The following is a 27,472-nucleotide window of genomic DNA, read 5'->3' as shown; positions in this document are numbered from 1 at the left end:
GTAATGCAGCTTTAACCAGTTTTCAGTGCATTCCAACAAAATAGCTGTGGTGTGTGTGTGTGTGTGTGTGTGTGTGTGTGTGTGTGTGTGTGTGTGTGTGTGTGTGTGTGTGTGTGTGTGTGTGGGTGTGTGCATGTGTGTGTATGTGTGTAGGGGATGAGTAGAATTTTATGTCCTTTTAACCTGTTTTATAGACATTAATTGTTATGGTCAAGCTGTATCAAATGACTGAATAATATGGGTCTGGTCTGAATATGACTATATCATCAGCATTACAATAAGAGGAAGGCATGCAAGACTGTAGGGGCGTCTACTCATAAATATTAAGAAAGTAGAGGTGCAAGGAATGATCGGTTTTGGGCAAGCCTGTTTTGATGAAACATAAAGGGTCACTTAGGAAATCTTTGAACCACTGGCATGCATTTGGGCCTATGCCTAATTCTATTAGGCTATGAAGAAGCAGAGTGTGCTGTGCCAAATCAAAAGATGTGTAATATTAATAAAGAGTGCCTTACGAGGTTCCTTTAGCCATGTAAATAAAGATCTTGTCAGCTGGACTCCAAAGTGCTGCTATGGTACTGTGGCCTGTCCAAAAGTCATGCTGCTTTAATGAATGGAGGTGGTATTGTGATAAACAATGAATAAGTCACAGTTTGAGAGCACTCCATATAGCTGAATGTTTATAATGTCGGACATGTTAACACTAGCAGAATTGATCAAAAGTGATTTGATCACTTATTCCAATAAGTCCATGAAAGATTGTGCACAGTGAGAATCATGGAATTTGCCCTTTCCCCACTTTAGAGAGATCTTGGAGTTGGTATATATAATTGGTAAAGGGTGTACGGGCTTGCCCCCCAGCAAAAAAACATAAGTATTTTGTTGTTTCATTGTTTTGGCTTTTGATTGTTCAGGACTGATTGCTAGCCATTCAACATTTGAGTACATTGAAGTTTCAAATTACACCCCATAGTTTATACATTATAGTTTAGATTTAGTTTTATTCTTTATATATTACATTAATTTTATTAACTTTCCTTAGTTTTGCTTTATATTTATACAGTTCATATTTTCTTTAATTGTTTATATTTAGCATTTTCTATTTAAAATTTGACATTGAGAAGTCTTTTCAAATAGACTTCAGAAATATCTTTTTCCAAACTGAAATCTTGAAACACCCAATATTTCATACCTGTAAAATAGAATAAGAGGTTTCATTTGCAAAATACTGCTGTAAATAAGTAAAAATGATAATAATATTTAGCCATATAATACCCAGTCAGTAGATGGAGTTTACAGTATTAATCACTGATTGCTTCTTAATGTCTATGAGACAATTTCTTTTTAATGTTTTTTCTGAAGCAGAACATTTAATTTACATAATACTCAACTTTTTCCCTCTTGTTTCTTAGCTATCTTCTGTAGTCATTAATAGACTTTGATTGTCTGAATTTTTATTACATAGTGAATTAATATTTTGCATTTACTAGAATGTGTTGGAAGTACAATACAGACTAGCATTTCTATCTGGCAACAAGTTTCAGATAACGTAGTGTTCCTACTGATACTCTTTTACTGGGAACCTAACAAAAGTAGTTATATAATATGCAGAATATTAAGTTACATAATATAGATAGGATTTAACAGTCTCCAATAGCACATGATATTTAAAACCATTGCTATGATTGGATATCTATACATTGGCTTGGTTTCTCAAAACTCACCAAGTAAGAAGAATTTAAAACAACTACAGAATTAATAGTTACTCTTCTACAAGGCCCAAGCACCTATAAATAAGAGATTTATTACCAGGAGGTAAATGCTATAGGATATCACATTCCAGGACTATAGCTGATTAAACCATAGTCAAGTCAAACTCAAGACAAAGAAAACATTATTGTCATTCAGAGCTACACCACAGTGTAGCTGAACAAAATTGTGATGCTTCGTTCCCAGTCCAAAAACATACATACAGTTCAACCTGGCCAAAAACTTTTGACACAATTCCCAACTCAGGCATAGTAAAAAAGCTAAATAAACTGGAAATAAAATACGTTGTCTCCCACTGGATTTTCAACTGGCTAACAGATAAGATGCAGATAATCAAAATAGGTGAAGTTACCTCCACAGACAGACAAGTCTTGAGTGGACTCCCCCAGGGTTTTGTGTTGGGACCTTTCTTGTTTGGCATCTACTTTTCTGAAATAAAAGCCAATGCCAAAGGGCTCTGGCTGACTAAGTCTGCAGATGACTGCAAGCTAGAAGTCATTGACTCCCCATCCTGCAGAAAGGCTTATCTCAAATAAATAACTAGTATTATAATTATTGTCTGAAACTGAAAATAATACATTATTGTATCCTTTGGGAAGTCATCTACCCCAGTGAATGACCACACTGGCAATAATCCAATAAGAGTTGAGTCAAATCCCATATGAGTTGAGCCAGTTGTTCAGGATTTGGGGACATATGTGGACAGCGACCTAACTTTTGATCAAAATATGTCTATTGCTGTAAGAAAGTCCTTCTATTTTGCATGGTGATTAAAGCAAATGGATTTTGTCAGAATCTAGGGATGTCATTGCCCACCCCCCCCATACTCAGCCCTCATCATAGGCAAATCATTGAATAGAATGACCTGTTTGGAGTAACTGTGCCAAGACACATGCAACAACTGCAATGCCCACAGAGATACCTTACTAAAATGATACAAGGCCTAAACAATGTGTCCTACATGGTCTGACTGAAGGCCCTTTCAGTAAACTCAGTATCTTACAGACTGCTAACAGGTGAACTGTGTCTGGCATACAAGGCATCTTCTAACCCATTACTAATAGATTGTCTGCACAAATACTCAGTCTAGGGATCTAAACCTCTTCTCCAGTATCAACAGAATGGCTTGGATAAATAGGTATATTTTGCATGGGTCATTGTTATTGAAAAATGAGCATGCTGATTGGACATCCCAACCAGCATGCCCATTGTAAATTGAATATCTACCAATAGAAAAAAATTCTGGCCACTAAAGTACCATTGAGAGGCCAGACTTTCCTACTGGAATATGTTATGGTGTGACAGATCAAAACAGAAGAAAATGCAGGGTACATTATCAAAAAAAAAAAAAAAGTACCTGATTTTCCTTGTTTTATTTATTTATTTTTTTGGCACTGTCCCTCCATAATTCTCATCAGACTCTCCAACCTCTTTACTGTCAAAATCTTCGCAGAATGCCCAGACCTTTGCCTCAGACTTTAACTGTTTTTCACATAAAACAGCAATGAAAATTCTCTTTTCTGTGTTGGTTGTCTTCAAATGCACTGATATAGTATGCAAGTGTGGGAATGCAACTCCCATACAAAGTGCAGTACATCAAAAAATGTGGAAGAACAGGAAACAATGTGGAGGAACAATAGAGTGTCATATACAAAGGGATTATTTCCGAAATGTAATAAATTTGTTTATTAAATCATGTCATTGTATAATAGCTTAGGCCTTGTAATCAAACCATGCCAGGTGTGGGTAGATTCTGATATATCCACACCCACGTGTGGGTTATTGCTTAAATATACTGCTGAGTTCCAAGGTTCTGTGTCACATATCAGCTCAGCCACCCATCTTCATCATTGGCAATATCCTTTAGTACTACCTTCCCTACCACACCATATCTGGACATATTTTTATCGTATCCATGCTCCTTTATGCAAGTGAGCCACAGAACCACTATATGTTTTAAAGGGGTTCCTATCAGGATCTCGAACTACTGAAATCCTGAATTTCAGTAGCTTGAGACCAGAAAGGCAAAAATGCAGAATACCAAAACTCCAGAAGCGTGAAATTCAAAATCCCGAAGTTTGAAGATTTTGAATTAGCAGTTCTGGTATTGCGGTGTGTGAGTGCATGGTTGGCTTGTATGTTGGGTAGGTGTTTGTGTATGTGTAGGGAGGTGTATATTTGTGTCTGTGTGTGCGGTATGTTTTGTATAGAAGTCGCAGTTTTAAATTTCCCACTTCTGGTGTTTCAGCTTTATGGATTTTTGGCTTCATGGTCTCGAGATACTGAAATTTGAGATTTCAGTATTTCAAGATTCTGAAGTGAATCTGTTTTAAAGAGACAAACCCAGCACTGTCTGTATATTGCTTCAACTTTTTCTCCCTTAACATATGGTGATTCTTTAGATCTTCTCCATTTTGTTAAAAGACAACTTGTAAAACATAATTTAATTCAATTTAAAATGATAATAATATATCCCCATTGACAAGCCAACAAGTTGAAATACCACATGTTAATGTATTTCCTCTCTTATCAGTATGCTCCAGCATACTAGAAATATAGATTTTTCTAGTGAGTAAGTCATTCTATCTCCCCCATTTAGTATATGGTCTTGTCTACACATCCTGCTACTTTTGAATTCTAACACTGAGATTAAAACATCAAGGAGAAATAGGAACACTCTTATTTAATCACATAATTGCTCCACCTAATTCATGGTAGCTGTCAAATAAGTTCAGTGCAAAATCTTTATTAATTTGATTAAAGGGACATTCAATCAAAGCAGCTCAAGAAAAGAATTGCCAATGAGCTGTTCCATGACAAAAGAATATACTGTACCCAGTTATTTTATTTGCAAAAGTGCATATTAACACAAGATAAAAAGCAGAGATACTGTTATAAAGAGCATTGCTGTATGCTATGATATAGATATGATTCATCTTAGTGAAGGCAGAAGTACACAAGTGGGGATTTGCCAAATTACACTCCAAACTAATAGCACTGTAGAAATGCTACATTTGTATTTTTTTATATCCTAGGTGTTATAACTATTTCAAAGAACCTGGTGTTTTATATGCTTATGAATGCTGCAACTTCTTTTGCAATGCAAGAAATGGTCTTTCTATGCTTCTAAAATGTAATTTTAGCAGAGCTTGTCTTAAACATCTGACAATAATGTTGAACCAATTTACTTTGCCTGCAGTTCTTCCAGAATCTACTCTTTTATGCTTTATTGCATATCAGAGCTGTTGTGGCACGCATAGATAATTAATTGCAGATTATGGACAGCAGCTGTAACAATGCTGCACACTGCAGTGTCAGTGGCACAACAGATAGCACACTCACCTTTGGTGCAGAAGGCTGTGTCTTCTAATTCTGCACCAGACAGATTCATTTCTGGCACTGCAGTGCAGCATAAGGGGGTTGCTGTACCCCTAAATGTGTTGTCCTTTGGATGAAACATTAAATCGAGGTCCCGTCTGCTTTAGCTGGTTATAGCTCAAGTGGATATATAACATCTAACAGCACTCGTCAGAAAGAGTAAGAAAGGTTTCTTCATGTCCTGGCCAAGTTTCCCCTAATAGCATTAATGACATCCTGTGTTTTACCTGAAAAGTGCCACTAACCAAGGGGACTAACCTGGCCAACAATGGATGAATAACATAAATATGAACTGCTTCTGAGATAACATAGCAATTAAATAATTAGTTAATATTTTACCTGTTGTTGGAGAAGGAGTAGTTGAGGTACAAATGTAACTTCCAATTGTATTCACACAAGTCATGCCAGGCCGACAAGGAGATGTTGTGTTGTTACATTCATTGATGTCGACACAGACCTGTCCATCTCCTATGGAATATAAAATGTGGCCACAAGTAATGTATTTTTGCTTTGCTATTTTTTCCTTTTTATTTTATAACTTTATATTTTTTGTTATTTTTTTTATTAAACAGTATCTAATGTGAGCATTTATTCTTCTGCCTATGCTCCATATGAAAGCTATCAAACTGAAGAATGTGATGTGTTAATATCTTAGACCTTCATAAGTGTTTAAAGTAAATTGTTTACTGATCAGTTCTGACCAATTTCAGTGTGGGCTGGAAAACAATATGCAATAAAAGTAACAACAACAGCAAAAATGTATACATAGGATGAAAAAGTAACACAAAATGAGCACACTGTATAACACACACGCATATATATATATATATATATATATATATATATATATATATATATATATATATATATATATGGATCTACTTCATATGGTCGACATTTCAGAAAATCGAAGACCATATGGCCGAGACCATATAATCGACATTCGAAATGTCGACCACTGAATAAAAAAAAAAGAAAAAACTTACCTTCATGCTTCTAGCAAGGGAGCAAGGGGGTTACGCCCTCCACACCCCTTGGAACTTAAATATACCAACTCCGAGATCACACTACAGTGCGGAAGATGGAAATCTTTCCATTCTGCACTGTACGGAAATACCAGTTCTGCATGGTTGACATTTCGAATGTCGATCACATGGTGTCAGCCATATGGTCTTCAACATTCTGAAATGTTGACCATGTGAAGGCGACCCATATATATGTATATATATATATATATATATATATATATATATATATATATATATATGGGTCTACTTCTTTTGACCTAACTCCCATTTGACTGACACCCATTTGCCTGAGACCAAATGACTGAAATTTTATTTGCCTGACACTTCATTTGCCCAACACTTCATTTCACTAACAAGTATTATTAGCAAGAAAATGGAATATGCCCCCTTCCCCACTGTAGTGCGACCTGTGCGAGTTAGAATATATAGTTAGGGGGTGGGGCACCCCCCAGTGGGGTGTGGGGGTGGCCCCCCCTACTTCTCTTTACTAAGCAATATTACATCAGTTAACAATATCACACCCCCAACTATATATTCTAACTATATTCTATATATATATATATATATATATATATATATATATATATATATATATATATATATATATATATATATATATATATATGTATATATATACAGATCCAATAATCCTCAAGGTTATATCAAGAGTTAAAGTCACACAGACTTGTATAAGGATAGCTAATAATGAGTGTTTGCAATATTGAGAGTTTAGCTAATGGTAGAGGAGACAGAGTGACAAGAGAGCAGAGGGCAAGTTTAGGATGGGTCTATGTATAGTCATCAAATGGATTAAACATTGAATGGCTAATCATCAAGCACAAAGCAGCAAACATTCACTTCACTTCATTGACTAAACAAAGATCCGGTTTAGGTTATATGACCTGAAAGGTTATAAATGTATTTTCCTTGATTTTTCCTGGTGCTTTTGGATGATTAACTGTGAACTGTCCTTGGTTATTCACTGCAGAGATAACAGGTACTCCCATTCTGTGCTGTGTCAAAATTATCTTATAAGTTTTTTTTTTTTTTATCATGAGAGTTTCAGAAGCAAACTAAATCAGATTGTGAGAAATAATGTTATTGCCTATTACAGATGTATTGATGATTTCATTTTTATTTGTAAAGGTGGAAGGCATAATGTCATGAATTTTCGTTTGGATTTAGAACAAAATATTTATGGTTTGAAATTTGATGACATACAGTGTGGTAGCATGATCCATTTTCTCGACTTGGTACTAGAGGGTATTAATTGTGGGGGCATCAAGACATCAGTACACATGAAATTTGCTGACAACTTCATTTTTTGCATGGGGCTAGTTTTCATCCCCAGCATTTTTTGGACGCCCTACCCAATGGGGAGTTTCTTCGAATGCACAGAATTTGTAATGATTGGGGTAATTTTGTAAGAGAGTACAGGTACACATTCTATATGCTTGTTAATAGGGGCTATAACTACAATATGGTTAAGAAGTATTTACAAAGAGTTGCAGCATACAGACTGGGATTAAATCAGTGTCAAAATGCTATGCATGGAGAAGGGAATAACACCGAATCTTGTGAAAATCAGATATATTTTTTCTCAGTGTATAATAGCTTGAGCAATAGGATTAACAAAATACTGCAAAACTGTTGGAAATTTTTACTTCAGGATGTGGAGTTGGAAAGAATAATAGCAAATAGTCCTTATATTTCCTATAAAAAAGGAAAAAGTTTAAACGATTTTTTGGTTTCTAGTTATTTTTCTATGCCCAATGAGGCATTATATATAACCCCTGCCATGAGGGGTACTCACCCTTGTGGTGGTTGCTCTATATGTTCCTGTGTTGTTACAAATTTTAAGAAAATAAATGGTATCAAGTTTTCTCCTGGTGGTAGTTTTTCATGTAATAGTGAAGGCGTAATATATGTTCTTAGATGTCCTTGTAAGTTGTTTTACATAGGAGAAAGTAAACTAAAATTAAAAGTAAGTCTACTGAAACATATGAGAGATATAAAGAATGGTAAAGTAACATTGCAATGCACTTTAAAACAAGTATTTTTTATGAAAATTAGTGAAATATGTGACATTAAGGACAAACTTCTTTATAAAGAATCTCTTTACATTTTAAAGATTAATACTATGGCACCTGTAGATTTAAGCTTAGAGATAAATTGGAAATAATTATTATGTAATTGAGTAATTAACTAATGAATGGTGCTATAACAAGTCTGTGTAAAGTTTTGTGTTTGTATCAAAAATCTATCCTATGCTGCCCGACTGAAAGAACTCCAGCTCTATTCAGTCGCTTACCGCTTGCTCAGAGGTGACCTTTGCCTAACATACAAGGCCATGTCACCCAGATTTAATGAATACAATGGATGGGAGATGGCACAGCAAAATAATGGGTATAGTTTATGAACCTATTACTCCTGGAAGGCTGTAAGCCTAGGCGCTAAAGTTCTGAGTTCTTTATTAAACCTCTCTTTGTACTGTGGCCAGTTGTGGATTTCTTCTTGCTGCTGTTCTTCAAGTTGTTACATATAAATCAGATTTCTTGTCTGTAACAAGTCCTTCTTTCTGAGTAATTACTGATGAATGTCTTCATATTTCCATCAATAATATATTCTTTAACTCTTCTAGATCTGATCAGAGTTGATAATTAATAACAAAATGTTTCTCATGTAATGGAATCTACATAAACCCAATACGTTGTCAGATATACATTTCCCTAAACTTTATTGTGATTTGCCCAGCACTATAGTTTAAACCTGCATTTACAGCTATCACTAGCTTAAGTATCCCATCAGATTTATGGATTCCGTTTTAGCTAGTGGCTGAAAGACAAACAATAGAGAAACCTTAATAACCCTTGCATGTAATGTTTTTTTTCCTAATAAATGTTAGTTACAGTTTTTTCCTAATAAATGTCAGTTACAATCTTTTCTATTAAATACATTTTACTCATAGTTTTCTTACAGTTACTTTGGTGCAAGAGCTTACCTACAATAACCAAACGATGTGTTTATGACATTTGATATCCATTGCATGTTCCTGATAAGTCATATTAAAGGATTATGAATCAACAGAACCATGCTATTTCAGTTCAGATTGTTTATCTAGCAGGTTTGTCTTATTATGGCAGCCTTTTTCTTTATACAAAATGCCAATCAATTATGCCTGGCATAAGGGTTGTAGATGGGATTTTTATAACTATATTCCAACTTGCACATTTACCTCCAGTATGTGACCCCAAAATATAGCTTTCCCATCCTGGACAGTTCATCTTTCAGGATTAATCCTACAAGCATTTGCTCTTTAATTGGCTAGCCATTACCTCCAAAACTGCATTGACCCAATGTCAATAGTTCTTATATATTTATAAGTGGGTAGTAAAGTTTGCCACATGGGTGATGCAAGGGGCTTGTCCCTCCCATGTAAAAAAATGACATTTTTTGTGGATTAACAATTTAGGGAGTCGGTTCTGGATCAGCTGATTTGATCACAGTGACTAGTGTTGATATGATATCATAACCCCATGTAAAAATGGGGAAACGGCATCAGAGAAACAGCAGCAATGCTCTTGATCATGTTGGACTGACTTGCTTGTGTTTATTGGGTTGAGGATAAATTACCTTTTCAATACAAACAAAGGAAACCCTTTAGCCAGCAGGTTGTTTTTAAGGGAAATACATTCAGCAAAACATGTAAAATAAAATAAAATAAAACAATTGTAAGCATGTAATGATTTTTACATTTAAATTCTAGTGGATATTGTAGAAAATAAATTCTTTAAAACTCTGATATAAGCCTGGCTGGACCCTTGCCTACAGAAGGGCCATTTTATTGCACAAAAAGTAAGACTACTGTTTCAGTGTCATGATGTTTCATGTATACATGCAACTGATGACAAAATATAAGCTAAGTAATTTACAATGGGCTTTATTCTCACGCATTGCACATCAGGTGGTCTCAATGAAAGAGAATCTCACAGATCTGTAAATATAGACGTGTCTGTCTTTATATATGATTAAAACTGCATTGCTGAGAATTTCAGGCTAATCAAATATCAGTTATAGAAACAAATATTTGAACAGCTATTAAACTGAAATATTTTGTTTTTCTTTTTCATATATAATCTATGTCCTGGGAATGCTTTTGAGTGTATAGTCTGAAAAGATGTGACCATCTTATCTGTGTATCCTTCTGCATAGACACAGGTGTAACTTCCAGGTGTGTTTATGCAGGTTGCATTAGAAGGACAGTTAGTGTAAGCACATTCATTAATATCAGTGCAGGTTGTTCCACTCCCTGTGTAGTATAAACAGAAATATCAAACCATGGCCATAGAAGGTTGCAGTAAAGGCTACATTGCTGCAAGCAGAAAAAAAGTCAGTGGTCAGCATTTCATTCAGTTGTGGGATGCATACTGTAAATAAAATCCATTTAAATAAAATTTGAAAGATGGAAAAAATGGCAGAGTGATATGTCCATACTGAGGTGTAATACAATTATTGCTTCACTGACATAGGTTCATAGGGCCTATATAAGCCTAGCCAAAGTTCTGTATATGATTCCAAGCAAGGTGCAGAAGTGTTATGCCGTGATACAAACAAGTGCTAAAGCCAGTAGATAATAAAAACATTTGTACAACAAACTTGATAAACTATTCATAGAAATGAGAAACCACAAATTGTTTTTCATCTCAGCAGTTAGGGTATGTTTACTATATTACTGTGACATAGTAGCATTCTTAGAAAGGATAAAAAGCTGTAACATAAAGGGTACATCAATAGTTAGTCATAATTATTGAAATTGCACCAAAATGTTGGTTAAACTGCTAAACTGAATAACAGCACTAACCACAAATACATGGGCTTCACTAAATGAAACATTTTAAGAAGTATTCATGGAAATCTTTTTTCCTTGATAATCAACATATGGTGCCAGTTCAAGAAACTCATGTATTTGCTTGACATAAAATAAGAAGGGCACATAAAAGGTATATCTATATCACACACACACACACACACACACACACACACACACACACACACACACACACACACACACACACACTCACAAAGATATATATATAGGTTCATAGGTTCATAGGTAGGTACTGGGCTATCTGCCCGAAGGCATATATTAGCCCAGCCATGTTGTGTGGTATTCAGCGCCCCTTTGGTTAGTTCTCTAGGCCCTTGATCTAGCAGCTAGTACCCTTGGCCCTTATCTAGTAGAACTGTTGGTATAATCCCTGGTGTGAACTTTCTGTTACCCATCCACTCGTCAAGGTTCCTCTTGAAGCGTGATAGTGAGGGGCTCTGTCTTATGTAGATCGGGACCTTGTTTATTTATTTATTTATTTATTTATTTCAGTTTGATTACTGGGGAAGTCCACTGGGCCACAAAGTACCCATTTTTAGTGGAGGCCCAGGGAGAAAAGCTCCAAAGGCAGTACAATCAAGGTTACAAATGCACAAGATAAAAATGCAATAGAAATGTCCAAACAAGTATACATAGCAAGAACACTGCAAAATAACACATTTTTTTTTTTTTTTTTTTTTTACTAGGTACTAACATAATTTGCAATATTTTCATCCTTACAGTCAATTGAGAGTCAGCTAAAACCAATTTGGTAGAATTAGAAATGAAATCATAAAGCAGACTGGTGCAGGATTAGAGAGGGACTTACTGTAGAAAATCTTTGAAATTAGGGTGAAAGCAAGGACATTTCCATTTGGAAGATAGGTGTAAGAAGAGTTGGGTTTTGAAGTATTTCGTGTTAGGTATAGTCCTAAGTGAAGGAGGGAGAGAGTTCCATTTTCTACCTAGAGGGAAGGATAGTAGTAGCTGGCCAGCAGGATGTTTAGGTCTTTGAATGGAGATTAGGTTTTGGTGTTCTGATCTTAATGATCGGTTATGTAAGGGGGAAGGATGTTGGATAAGGCTGGGCATTTTTCTGGGTAGAATATTAATTTGTGAGTGGTCGTTAGTTGAAGATAGTCAAGGTGGTTAGGGAGTTCTAACCAGTTCAGAGATTGAAGGGTAAGGCAGTGGTGGGTTGAGGTTTTGGATTTAGTGGTGAATTTAGAGATCTTATTATAGCAAGCTTCAAGTTTAGAGGTGAGGGAAGCAGACAGATTACTTAGAAGAGGGGCACCATAAAGTAGAGAGGGAAGGAGGTAGGAGGTGCCTAGAGGAGTTTGAAAGAAATAGATTATTCCTGTAGAGCATACCTAACTTTTGGTGGTGTTTTTTTATGTGTTGTTGTATGTGGAGATCGAATTTGAGGCGTTCATCAATGTTAATGCCAATGACTTTAGCGGAAGGGACCACTTCTATAGGGGTGTTGGTTTGGCTTAGGACATTGAAAGTGTTTTTGTCAAAGGAAGAAGCCTTGATAGGGAGGAAAATTAGTATTTTAGATTTATTGGAGTTGAGGGAGAGATGGTTTTGGTGCATCCAGTTTTCTGTAGTGGAAAAAGCTGTTTCTGTTTTAGACAGAAATTCAGAAAAGTTGGGGGCGGCACAAACTAAGGTAGAGTCATCAGCGTATTGGATGACTGTAGTGTCAGGGAGGGCAGTGTGAAGGTTATTTATGAAGATGTTGAAAAGTATGGGACTGAGGATGGATCCCTGAGGAGCGCCAGTAGGAGTAGGTAAAAAGGAAGAGGTAGAGTCCTTCCATCTGACAGCCTGAGATCTGTCAGAAAGGTAACTGGAGAACCAGGAAAGAGTATTAGGGGAGAGATTAAGGTTGGAGAGATGAAAGAGAAGGTGTGTATGGGAGATGGTATCAAAGGCTTTAGAAATATCTAGCAGTACAATGGATACAAGAAGTCCAGAATCTTGGGCTAGATTAACTGTTTCTAAGAAGGAAAGTATAGCAGTTCTGGTGCTGTGGCTGGGACGGAAACCATGTTGGGTGGGTGTAAGTAACTGATTCTGAGTTAAGTAGAGTAAAAGTTGGTGGTGGACACATTTTTCTAGAATTTTAGATATTGGAGAGAGTAGGGCTATGGGGCAGAAGTTAGACATGGAGGTGTTTTTACCTCCTTTGTAAAGCGGTAGAGTGTAGACTGAATGCCAAAGTTTGGGTACGTATGACTCTTTTAAGGATCGGTTGATCAGGATGCTAATTGGGAGAGCAATTCCTTTGGCTGCGCATTTGAGGAAGGAGGGGGGATGTTGTCGGGGGCATTAGAGCATGGCTTTAGTTCCCAGTTGAAAGTTCCCAGGTAAATGAATAAAATGCTGCTGACAGTACGGTTGTAAGTTGACTGGCTGCTGTGATATTGTAAGTTGTTTGCAATATATTAAAACTTAACAGTTACTGTATTTACTGCAACTTATAAAATTCCATTTATTACCTAGAACCTAAAGAATACTACCACTATAAAAATAATTTGTGTTGAAGGGCTTGCCATTTATACTTCTTTCATAACCCCTATAGTTCCAGAGATATGAACTTTGTTTGAAATGTAGGACATAATTTGATTCTGTCAAAAGGCTTAGGCTCCGCCCATTGGAAGTTACAGTGCACTCTTTCCAATCCTTTAGTGGTTTGAGGTCATTTGGTGAGGTCACAGAGGTTTGCAATGGAGACATTTGTTGAGTATTTTGGATGATGTTCAGAAAGCTTGCAGAGTATTTCCTTTTTATCATACATAGAGGAGGTAATGACTTGGGTGTGGAACCTAAGCATAGGCTTCTGTCATGGATTGTTATAAATTTGAACAAAGTTAAGGAACATTTTCCAGGAGTAGTGTTGATATGGTTGACCATCACTTCCAGGTTTGTTTGGAGATTCTCTGCTTGCTTTAAAGAGTAGAGACTGACAGAAAATTTCTTAATCATAGAGCAGAGAGAGGAGGATGGCCTTGAACTCATCAGTAACTGAGCACTGAAATTTAGTTTTAGTCCATGATTTTGACAGAATCTATTTGTTAGAGAAAGGCCCTCTTGGAAGATAGCAATTTCCTGTGCGTATTTTATGATGGCACCTAGTTTGCAGCCATCTGCAAATCTGGTCAGGGATAAACTCAGTATTTGCTTTGACCTCCGAAAAATAGATGCCAAAGAGCAGTGAAGGGCTGAAACGTGTGGTTCACCACTGGTGGCAGGTATTTTAAAGGAGGAAGAGCCACAGTAAAGTCTGGTTTGCATCCTCATGGAAATCTATAAGTATATCTGCTTTGTAAAGATTTAGATTCTGAGTTTAGGCCTAGAAAACATATTCAAACCATGTGCATCCCACATTTATGCATCTATTTGCAAAAATGCTTGAGGGATTACCATTCTCATATGCACTGCAAGAAACTGGTATGCTTGCTTTGTGATTTTATTAACTACTAAATAATTAGAACTATAATTCTTTGTGATGTATTCCTAGTAAAAAAATGATAAAATGTTTTACATTACAGACAATATGTAAATATCCTGCAGTCATACGACTAACAGAAACATTCTGTGAAAAAGTATGCACTTATGCGATTCAAAAAGGCTGAATGATCCCAAACAATGCCATATAAAGGAACTCCATTACTGACACTGTCACCAATACAACCCTCTGTGATGTATACCTAGGATTCTGCAGCAGATGAAGCCCATATCCACCCACATCTGTGGAACTGCACTAGCATAATCAAACTACCCCAAGCCACAGTCTCATTCTCATACCAAAACTTTATAAATTGACTGTTGCAGTGTAAAACCAAGCACTGTTTTATGACTTACCTATAAATCCTTGTTTGCACTGACAAAAGTAGGCTCCGGTTGAGTTACTTGTGGTACAAGTTGCATTAGCAGAGCACAGATTTCCACAAGTGTCATCTGGAGCTTCACACAGAGGGAAACAAACAGAAATAAGTGAATGGATGTGAACTGGAAAATGAAAATGAAGGTGAAATATGCAAAAACACAGAAAAGCAGTGCCGAAACAGGATGTGCCAAGCAAATTAGCAAATATCTGTGCATCTTATTCAACATCAGTAATAAGTTTACATTAATAAAAGACTAGTTACTGGGAGGCTGTACGTTTCAAATTCTGAATAAATGAGAAGCAATATTCATATGAAAATATGAACTACTAAATGAGAAGGACATAATAAATCTCACTGGAAATTTCTAGTTAAATGACATGGAATAAAAGTTTCTTAAATCACGTGCTGGAATAGGTATTTTCAATGTTTTGCTTTGGTTCTGATTTCAGAATCAGCATCACTATCCATCGTCTGCAATGCCCTATTGCCCTATTTTTACTTACACAGCAAGGTAAAAAATGAAAAGAGGCATTATAGTAAGGTATCATCTTCAAATTAGGACAAGCATGTTTTTACCCCACCACCTTACTGGGATTATACCTTTTCCCACTTGATCTTCCAGTAACTCCAGCCCCTGATTGTGTTACAGCTTTATCTGATCTTGTATTCCCTTAAGCATTCAACCATAGAATGGTGCTAGAGAGGTTTTCCCATCTGGTCTTTCCTTAACCCCAATCGCTGAGAGTGACTATGTTTTTTTCATTTGATCTTTCATTTATCATACCCGCATATTGGAGTTATAACTTCCCATTTGGTCCCCATTTAACCACATCATGAGAGCAAAGTAAACAGTCAAGGTAGTGTGATTTGTGTGCATATACAACCATGGAGATACATCCTGCTGCAAATGATATTCATGCACTTTGCCTGTACAATTTTCTGCCTGAGAGAAAAATCCTGGCCTCCAGTGGGGCAGTGGCATGCACATTGCACACCTGTCTAACCAAGTTACCATTTACATTGTGAAATCTACTCCATTACCAGCATTCTTGACTTGACTAGATACTCAAATCCAGACCTCCAGATCGAAAGGCAGGGTTTCAAACATTGTGCAATAGGACAATGAAGATGGGAATATGCATTATGATTTTAATTTCTCTTTCTTTCTACATTTCTTTTCACACCACTATTGTCTCCACTTATATTATCATATTAGGGAATGCTTGTCAGTAATATTATATACATCTATCTATATATATATATATATATTATATATATATATATATATATATATATATATATATATATATATATATATATATATATATATATATATATATATATATATATATATATTTTATATATATATATATATATATATATATATATATATATATATATATATATATATATATATATATATATATATATATATATATATATATATATATATATCAATAACAAAACTGACAAAGATTTTAAAGACTTCCTGAAATGGTGAACCCTTAGCTCACTTTTTTCCACATCATGGCAAATCTTTTTGATTCAGACACCTATCTCCTGCTATGGTTTTCCTCTTGTGGAGGCCATAGCCTAGACAGTGGTCGCATTGTTAAAGCAGAATGTTAATGCTGCAGTCTGGGGAATCAGATACTCCTAACTGCCCACATGTTCTTACCCAAAAATAGTAGGGTCCCAGAGTAAATGTCATTACACTGTTGAGTTTTTTTTTCTCTCTCTCTCCCTAGAAGGAAAAATTAACACTAAATTTTGAACTTTGCATTTTTGCTTCAGGCCCAAACAATTGAGTATCAGTTGAGTAATTGTGTAATTTCTACATTACCACAATATGGTTACCACAATTAGATACCATTATGAAGTCGATGAAGATAGCTTGCAAATTAGAGTTATCTGCCATAGAAACAATTAGACATAAGAGCAGAGCATTTAATTATACATCAAGTTTCATTTGTATATTTTGGTTAATGTACCTAGGAATAAGATACTAATAATGAAAAACGTCCATTTGAATATGGAGTTAATTTTGTGATACTTAACAATACATGTGACTTTCACCTATTCTAAATGCAGTATGTTTGCAATAGTTCAGTTTGTACAATGGATGTGCCTAAGTATAATAATTTGTACCTCAAATATGGCATCAAAAGAAGTGCTGTGTCAAAGACAACAACACCCTGAACTTCATAGAAAATACATTACTCTGCATTAGTGTCACAAACTGAAATTACAGGGGCTTACTAGGAGTCCATGAGCTGAATAAATAGCCTATCACAGTATTTCCAAAGCAAACATCCACCCGACTCTCAAAAATATACATATCTCTAGTAACTGTGGAATACACCACTCTCCTCTAGCAGCAGGAATCATGGAGCCAAATTACACAAAGCTAATACTATAATTTGGAGTGGTTTATAATTAAAACATTAAGTGAGAAGGTCACTGAAAAAACAATCAGTAAAAACAACATGAAAACTCCAGCAAAGCTAGAACTTCCACTGAGTGACCTCCCAAACCTCTTGTATCAGAGGCACATGGGATATATGCAAATTACCCTTATGAACATCAGGTGTTTCAGCTAACTGGTGATTCTGAGTGCCCATGATTTGGTTCATCATTTTAATGAACAATTTCAGGCCTATAAAGCCAAACCCCACTAGCTATGGATATGCATATTTCAGCCTTGTTATGACCTCATCAGCACAGCACAAGCAGAGTGTTTGACTAAGCATAAGAAACACAGGGCTGTTATACCCAGCTGATATCCATTATCATTAGAGTCATTGCAAAAGTATCCCAAACAACAAATTGAAAGAATAAGTGAGAAGGTCACTGAAAAACCAATCAGTAAAAACAGTAAAAAGGAAGTTTGGCTTTATTGGCCTGAAATTGTCCATTAAAACGATGAAGCAAGTCATGGGCATTCAGAATCGCCAATTAGCTCAAACACCTGATGTTCATAATGGTCATTTGCATATATCCCATGTGCCTCTGATACAAGAGGTTTGGGAGGTCACATAGTGGAAGTTCTAGCTTTGCTGGAGTTTTCATCTTGTTTTTACTGATTGTTTTTTCAGTGACCTTCTCACTTATTGTTTTAATTTGTTATTTGGATTATTTTTGCCGTGACCCTAATGATAATGGACATCAGCTGGATAAAACAGCCCTGTTTTTCTTATGCTTAGTCAAACACTCTGCTTGTGCTGTGCTGACAATGTCACAACAAGGCCGAAATATGCATATCCACAGTTAGGGGGGTTGGCTTCATTTGCCTAAAATTGTCTATGTATAGGATTCTGGAGGTCAAGGATCTGTGTCCTAGGAGCTGTCCTTAGCCTTAAATTACATATTAGCACTAGTAAAACAACTATACCATTTTAAATTACAGGAGGAGATGTTCTAATTACTGGTTCATTGAGACAGCAGTTTTCAAAACAAACAGATCTGACTATTTAAATAAATAATTCACTTTTTTTAAATTTTAAACAGAATTCTACAATGACACAAACAATAAAATATTACAAATTAATTTAGAAAAAGTAATATTTAAAAATAGGTTAATTATTAAGTAATATTTAAGAAATTAAGTTTATTAGATCATTACCTGCAGTTGTAGGTGATGAGCAATAAAAGCTTCCTTGTGTATTAAAACAAACTGTACCAGTAGGACAAGGGGAAGCTAAACATTCATTTATATCAGTGCAGACAGTTCCATTTCCTGTAGAAAACAAAGGTGGAATACATAAATAACAAAGAAAGAATCATACCTAAACAAACATAAACAAACACACATTCACACACATACACAGACACGTGCATTTACACACACAGAAGCATGCACACACACACACACACACACACACACACACACACACACACACACACACACACACACACACACACACATTCTGGACACATATATACAAACTGCTATGTGTATATGTATTCATGAATTTAATGCCAGTTTAATGCTAAATTTGGTTTAAATGACAACAGAGTAGAGAAGATGCGTGCTATTTCATCAAAGAGGATTCAAGCAAAAATCGACTTAACCAAAAAATGAATGATAAAAATGTTTTGTGTGTGAGAGGTAAGCACTTCATATGCTGGTCAAGAGTCCCCATACACATCCATCTCAGAAAGAAAGCACTCTAACTCTGCCACACTGTGAGGAAAATCCCTATTGTTATAACTATGGAGTAACACCTTTCCAATGAGTTATGTTGAACAAGCCATACTTCAGTCAGTCAGAGACAACAAACACAAATGCAGCCATATGTGCATACAACTACTCAGACCACACCTCACTCACTCATTTCAGTTTTACAAATAAGCATTTGTTCCCTGCGAGTTACTGAAATGGTGTTTACTGCCAAGCTGGTAACCACAACTCAGTAGGAAGTCTGTGTATTTAATGAAGTTGTTGACTATGCCATGTACACAGAAGGGGAGCAGTGCATAAAGCAATCTAGTACTATAATATATTTATTCTGTGAAGCAATCTTTCTAAATAACTTGTCACACAGGATTTGGTAATAAATATTACTGTTTTCTCTAAGGATGTGTAATCTTGTAGTTATAATAATAAAGTTCAGGAAGAATGAGAGGCATGGCTTGCTCATGTTACTTAAAACATTAACTTTTCTGTATGAATATTTTTTGATTTTGAGTAGTTCAGTTCTGTGTTGAAGTACCTACTGTACAGGGTCAACACATTGTCTGTGAATCCAGGAGCACTTTTACTACATGATGGCATTTTATCTCATACCCAAATACATGCTGTAGGTGAACTGATGACCACTGAAATTGACCATAGGAGGAGTGTGTGTGTGTGTGTGTGTGTGTGTGTGTGTGTGTGTGTGTGTGTGTGTGTGTGTGTGTGTGTGTGTGTGTGTGGGGGTGCATGTGCGCGTGCACATATCAAGCAGCTGCCTTGTAGGTTCTGGCTCCACTGTCACCCAAAATTAGATTAAGAAAGTTACTGGAAAAATAATGAGTGAAGGAAGAAAATGATGCCGTCTGAATCTAACCACGTGTTCCAAATGTTAACGTCTAAAACCCTGTTTTCTTTCTGTTGTTATTTTCAAGCATGTGCATCCTATTTGTCACGTAGCACATTGGTTGTATTTCTTTGTTACCTGTAAATCCAGTATTGCAGGAACAGCTGTAACCTCTTGTTATGTCAGTTCTTGTACAAGTTGCATTAGGAGAGCAGGGAGAATTCAGACATCCATTACTAGAGGCTGTAAAAAAAGAGTAATTTTATAATACAAGCTTTCCAAAAAATGTTCTAAATAATTGTAATGACAATTTTCAAAAGATATAATTTTTTTTCAGACATAAGACAAGAAATTTAAGCAAATTGTTTTTGAATAGCTGTCTGCTTCTACTTTTCAAGATCCTTTTGCTATATTCTGTCCTGCTGTGCAGCATCTATTTTAATATCTGTTGTGCAACAATTGCATTCAAACTATGGCTGTATGAAACTGGAAAATTATTACAGGGTAAGTTTTGGTGTCTTTTAAGATGGTGCCAAAGTATTTGTGGCAATGTTCTGTCAGTCAGACCTAAGAGTTCTAAGCATTCTACGACAGCATTAAACTGTGAAACCATATGAGCTTCCACTTGCAGTCTCATTTCTCTACTGGTGTTTTTGTTTTCTTTGCCTTTTTTTTCTATTTTTAATGCTGCTTTTAAGGGATTTAAATAAGTAACACCAAGTCAATATAGAACCTTCACTTCTGTTAGGTTACCTATGCATTTGTTTTTTTAGCTCATTAAAGCCTGGTGACACCTGCAAGCATTTCTCTAGTTACAACCTACTGATGCCTGTAGGCATCTAATGTTACCTGTTCATATTTACACTCATTCCAAAACCATGTTCCATACAAGTTATTGAAATATTTCACCTTAAATGTTCCATGATAAATAGCACAACTGCACTAATAGTTAGATCTGTCTAGTGCAAGGAAAGAGACATTCATTGTTGCTCATATAATCTTTTTAGTGTCATAAATGAACAAAATGCTTGCTGACAGTATGTTTTAGCAATTGCTGAGATATTGTGCATTTACAAAATATTACAAGCTTAATGGCTACTGAGCTTACTGTGACTTGTAAAATCCAGTTTAAAAGCTAAAATCTAAAGAATACTACACTATACAAATAGTTTGTTCTGAAGTGATTGGCATTTACACTTCATTGGTAACCCCTATGGTGCCAGAGATATGAACATTGGATTTTATCAAAAAGTGTATGTTCCGTCCATTGGAACTTACAGTGCAAACTTTTAGAGTTCAATTGGAAGGAATGAGTTGGGTAAGTAACATTACTATTTTGGAACAACAGAACTATTATTTTGATTGTAGGACTCTAGGGGGTCTATTTAGGAACAATAGAACTATTATTTTGATTCTAGGACTCTAGGGGGCTCTATTTTGGAACAATAGAACTAAACTATTATTTTAATTGTAGGACTCTAGGGGGTCTATTTTGGAATAATATAACTATTATTTTGATTGTAGAACTGTAGGGTGGTCTATTTTGGAAAAATAGAACTATTATTTTGATTGTAGGACTGTAGGGGGGTCTATTTTGGAACAATAGAACTATTATTTTGATTGTAGGACTCTAGAGGGTCTATTTCTGAACAATACAACTATTATTTTGATTGTAGGACTCTAGGGGGTAAGGCAGAACTTGGAAGCTGTACTTTCACAACCTGTACAGAATGCTCCCTACAGAAGATTCACATGGGATTATGCTTCACATATGTCTTCTGAGGGGAGAAACTAATGAGTCCAGGTAGTGAAAAACCTCTTCTGCCAATGGTTATAAAAGGTGAGCACATCAAAAAAGAAAAATACATTTGTAGGATGTAAATCCATTCAGGACAGTGTTATTTCTTACTGGGCGCAGTCCTTTAGAAAAATGTAATTTATTTCATGGTATAACCCTTTAAAGCAGTGTTATTTCTTACACAGTATGGCATTTTTTATAAAGGATACAGTCCCGCAGAAGAGTGAAATTGCTTACACAGTATATTACTCCGGAACAATGAAATTTCTTACACAGTATATTACTTCAGAACAGTGAAATTTCTTGCAAAGTATATTACTCCAGAACAGTATAATTTCTCAAGAGGTACAGTACTCTGAAACACTGTCAATTATTCTTCTTATTAAAAGGCACAGTGCCCCAAAACAATAACACCATTTCTTAAAAGGCACAGTGCCGCAAAATAATAACACTATTTGTTAAAACGCACAGTGCTGCAAAGCAGCGTCTTTTCTTGTAGAGTACAGTCTTGTAGAACCATTATGTTATTTCTTAGAGGATAAAGAGATACAGAAGAGTGTTGTTTCTTACAGCGTATTGTTTGCCAGAACAGTGCCATTTCAGCCAGAATAAAGTCCTCCACAAAAGTGCATTTGTAACAGGGCAGAGTTCTCAACAGTGTCATTCTTTAGAATATAATGAACAATGCCAGTGGAGTCACTATTTTACTCCATTTTGTATCAGCCAAATATTTTCACAAATGCTGTACTCTTGATTACTTTCTAAGGTAAATGGCATTTCCTTTGATGGAGGTTAATTACATTTTGCAGATCATGAACTACAGATGTCTTTTGTTTGTCTGTAAAATTATTGATGATCGGGTATATTAACTATACCTCAATCAATGAAATGAGAATACTGAAAACGGTAGCGTGTTAAATAAAAATGTGAAATTATACGACAATGTACAGGTGCCTTAACATTTTTACCCAAACTGATATACACACACATACTAAATATTTTCCCTTTCCTGACCTTTACTCTAACCATAAAACACAAACACTCTTGAACATACAGTACATTTATTCCCTTACCTAACCTTTAACCTAACTCTAAAACTCACAAACTTGCACATACACTAAATTTATCTCCTCTCATAACTCCTACTCTAATCCTAACACATGCATATTCACAAACTCCCAGCCTTACAAAAATAAACACTTACCTTTGTTGACCATCCCTGCAGTCACTCAAACTAATGTTTTCACATTCTGCCTGTTACACAAATGCCACTACTGTTCACTTTATCCAACAAATGAGCAATTGGCCAAGTAAACTGTAAACATTTCTCTCTCCATACTTTGTAAATAATAATGTGCAGTAAAAAGGAATAGTTTTTCAGTAAGAACCTGAGATAGATTCCTCAGTATATACTAATTATGGACATTCTTATTGGGGGAATTAAATGAAATAAATAATGAACAATGAGGAGACAGTGGTATGCTAGGAAATGTGGCAAATAAACATCAGAAAACATATGAAGGACTATCATCTATAAGGATGCAATCACATTTAAATAAACAGCATATATGCAGCACACCATCTATAAGTGAGGATATGGCATAAAACTGGTATTGTATCTCACATTAAACTTCAGCAATGCAAATGATTAGTTAGTCAAAACAAAATGAAGAGGATGAGGACCTCGATGAATAGATAAAAATGATGGGGTTACCTTTTCTTTTTTAGACTACCAAAGCTCTTGTCATAGTTGCTTATGCAAATGAGCTTGAGTTATAGTTATTTGTATCACAGTATCTCTGACTGTATTATTGAAAAGTAGCAATGATGATATGTGATTCCTCATAAATGGACAATCTCACAGCCTCCCAGAGTATGCAAAAAATGGCTTAATTCTGTTTTTTAGAGTACCAAAGCTCATATCACAGTTGCTTAAGTAAATGATCTTGAGTTACAATTACTTATGTCACAGTATCTATGACTTCATTATTGTAAACTACTAATGTTGATATGTGATTCATATTAAATGAACAATCCCAGAGCCTCCCAGAGTATGCAAAAAATACCTTTATTCTGTTTTTTAGTGATTGATCTTTCTTTAAGATGCAGCATCCTTGAATGGAGAATAATAGACGAAGGGGTTGAGGGGTGCATAGAAGTTTTTCCTTGGGCAAAGAGTGCTTATTTTTATTTTTCACATTTGCTCTCAAGCTTATATATAAACACACTGTCTCAGCTTATTTCCACTTGTACTCATTCTATGCAGGGTTATGACCAGTTGTAAGTTTGAGGACTGTAAGTGCGATAATTGTAACTGTAAAAATATACGTTTGATTAGGATAATACATACTACAGCCAATTATATAATATTCATACTACAACTAATTATATATCTATACTACAGCCAATTATATAATATCCATATTACAATCAATTATAGAATATCCATACTACAACCAATTATAAAATATCTATACTACAGCCAATTATGTAATATACTTTCTGAGATCCAGTGATAATGAACTTACCATATACAAGTAACAGGTGTGTGCAGCTGCCCTTCCATGTCACTTTGTTATAATCTGATGTGTACATTGTCAATACAATACAGTTAGGATTGTGATTCCCTAATTATTATATGTTGTGTACCAATTCTCATATTTTTAGTCTTCCACAGTGTCTTAATATTCCCTTGAACTGTGTGTTTTCTTACATATTTAACAAGTTCCACTGTGGTGCCACATGCTACTGTACTTGTTTATAGAGTATCAGTTAGGCAGACAGGGCTTCTCATCCAGTGAAGTTTAAGTTATAGCTGTTTGACAAAGAATTCACACCCTGCAGTACATATTTACAACTCATATAAGGAATAAGAGTAAGCATAGTATGTATATGTAGCAGACTGTCATTGAGAGTACATTTGTTAATAGAGTAGGGAATGGGGTTTGATTCACTGATTGTCATATATTAATTATCACTTATCATTTTTCAGTTTTCTAAAGTAAATATGAATGAGTAAGCCAAGCATAGTTGTAGTTATCAAAAATATGTGCATTATGAGTGTTAATAATGGTGGGGCAACTGAATGAGTAAACTCATAAAATGATAATGTAGTGATAACTGATGTGTTTTGTTAAAATGTTGATAACTTCTGTAAGCACTTACCTGTGTTTTGTGATGCAGTTGTCAGATTAGGTACAGTAGTACGATACTGAGTAGAATTCTGTGGAGATGATGTTGTGGTTGTTGTTGTTGTCATTGTTGTTGCTGTTTTCATCAAATGATAAAAAAAAAATCATTTTTCAGTTTTCTAAAGTGCTATAACCTTTCCTTGAAATCTCTGTTTTCCAACCTATTCACTATAAGTTTTTTCTGTGGCTTCATTTTTTTATTCAATTATCTTGAGTGTAGTTGAGAGGCTGGCAACATGGAGGCTGACCTTAGATCAGACTGATGGACAATCATTGTCATTTGCAAACAATGTACCATGTAACTATAAAGTAAGGCAAACATGATATGTGCATGTCATACCTTCCATGGCTCAGTATACACTGTAGTGATGCATACGGTGGCAAACAGGGCTTTAACCCCCTTTTGTTTGGTATGTTGTTTTTCACTGGTCAGTTTTCAGTCTTAAAGACTGTTCTAACATTTTCCTACATTTTTGCATTCAGGTCTCTTCAGTATATGTTTTCTGTAGAACTACTTGATAATTCCCAGGTTTAGAGAATATTCCTGTCAAAGCCTGAGGTAAAAAACAATGTAGCTCTATTTCTGCTTTCCTACTATTACATTTTACAGTCATCCACAATATGAGTTCCTAAGTGGCATACTTGTTAATACACTGAGCCGGAGTATTTTTCCCCTAAAAAAGGACAGTGATTTGATTTCAGGTAGGTGCATCATTGTTGTGCTGGTATCATTTAAGGCTAGGGGACATATTTGCACCAGGTATTAATGAGCAGTTGTAATAGCCAATAAGTGTTCAAGGAACTGTATTTAATCTTTGCCAGGAGATAGTGTTATACTGCACTGATGAAGGCTTACAGCCGAAACCAGTGTGCTTTATATTAATTCCAGTTTTGGATGTGGTAATTATAATATCATGTATATGTGATATTAAAAGCTTTTTGCTGGAAAGCTGATTGAGGGTGATGGCTTTTTTGTTTTCATTGCATCATTCAGTCTTTTGGCCTGTGCACCATTCTGTACATGCATGGGATTGTGTAAACAACTGTTATCATATGTGCCTTTTTCCTTGAAATGTGTCTATCATTCACCATTTTCAATGATGTTTTCTGCAACATGCTATTATATTGTGCCAGAGAAGAAAAGCAGAGGCTCAGACCTATGAGGTTATATTTTTCTTGTCCTATTATATGTTCCTTTTTTCCTGAAACCTGTTCTAGTTACTTTTTAACCAGTGTTGTTTTAACATGTTATGTTAATATACTGATCTAGGACATATCTATAACATATGCAGGGGTTCAATTACACTGAATCACGTTTTTCTTTTCATGTATCATGTGTTCAAGTCCCTTGACAGTGGATAGCCCTATCATGAATGTGTACATTATATAGATGATGTTGTCACTTTCTAAAGTAATATCTTTCTGGATTCTTTTGCCATTGATTGAACTAGGAAGTTGGGAAATATGGAGTCCTATCCCACCTCCAACCTGCTTGTTCTGGCTTGTGCTATATTAGCTCATCTTGTGATATATCTGATGCCTCACCTTTTCATTTAAATCTTTCTTATACTCCAATTTCCAAACTATGCTATTTTATGGTCAAAAATTGATAGCCACACTATATACATACTAAAAATACTTCAACATGATCTTACTGTAATCATCCATCACATAAAATGTGGCTGACATCAGTGTTGATGGTCAGTAGTACTGACAGAAAATGGCATGCATGTCCTATGGCAAAAATGAAGGACAATGCTTAGCACATTGTAATACATCATGCAATGATCTAAGCTTTACGGCACAACCCCTTCTGAAATTAACGTACAGATACAGCTGCTCTTCAAAGACCGTTGATGGCTCAGTGTACCTATATGTACAATGATTTTTTTGGGTCACTGGCTGGGGGTTTAATACCTTTTGTGGGTTTTCATTTCTTTTTACAGCTTGTAAATGTGCACATGTTGTATCTTAGAAAGATGTATGTGTTTTAAATGAACTACTATGAAACATTTGAGTGTGCACATTTTGGCTTCAATTCCCTTGATGACTATTTTTTATATTTTTCTTTTTGACATCCATCTGCACATTTGCTACATTTCCCTGATATATGTGTTTTATTACCCCCTTCTAGCTTCCCTGGTTAGTTAACTGTGGATATACTGTCCCGGATAGACTCTAATTAGGGTAGCATAACTGTGGATATACTGTCCCCTACCGGTCCTGTATATATTTCATGTTTTTCAAACCCAGCAAATTGTCAAAACTCCTTCTCTGTGCTACTCTTTCAAGAATTACTTTATTCTGCAACACCAGTATCACTTTTTGTTGTCCATCTCTGCAGATTCTGTTACTATATTTTATCTTTTACTCCAATCTCGCTGTCACTATACTTTCCTTTCCATTGCACATCTCTAGATATGCCATTGATTACATCAATATTTTACAACTGTGCATGCAGATTTGCATCCATATTCAGTCTCTATCTCAATTGCTTACATTTCAGTGTGGCCATAGGGTGGT

The 27,472-nt window shown here is 35.5% G+C and overlaps 1 protein-coding gene across 1 annotated transcript in view; it reads right to left on the bottom strand.

The window, feature by feature from the left end:
- LOC122801342 (fibrillin-2-like) overlaps window positions 1–27,472 on the bottom strand; it is a 662,974-nt gene that overhangs the window by 463,369 nt on the left and 172,133 nt on the right. Inside the window, exons 16-20 of the mRNA XM_044070882.1 lie at window positions 24,924–25,025; window positions 20,099–20,203; window positions 18,565–18,678; window positions 14,917–15,018; window positions 5,488–5,616 (exon numbers count right to left, since the gene is read on the bottom strand). Coding sequence (XP_043926817.1) covers window positions 5,488–5,616; window positions 14,917–15,018; window positions 18,565–18,678; window positions 20,099–20,203; window positions 24,924–25,025 — 552 coding nt within the window. The remainder of the gene's footprint in view (window positions 1–5,487; window positions 5,617–14,916; window positions 15,019–18,564; window positions 18,679–20,098; window positions 20,204–24,923; window positions 25,026–27,472) is intronic.

Source organism: Protopterus annectens, chromosome 4.part1 (assembly GCF_019279795.1).
Source record: "Protopterus annectens isolate FY-2018-M chromosome 4.part1, PAN1.0, whole genome shotgun sequence".
Taxonomy (NCBI): domain Eukaryota; kingdom Metazoa; phylum Chordata; order Ceratodontiformes; family Protopteridae; genus Protopterus; species Protopterus annectens.
The sequence above is the reverse complement of the archived record's forward strand: the minus strand, read 5'-3'. Positions and strand labels throughout refer to the sequence as shown.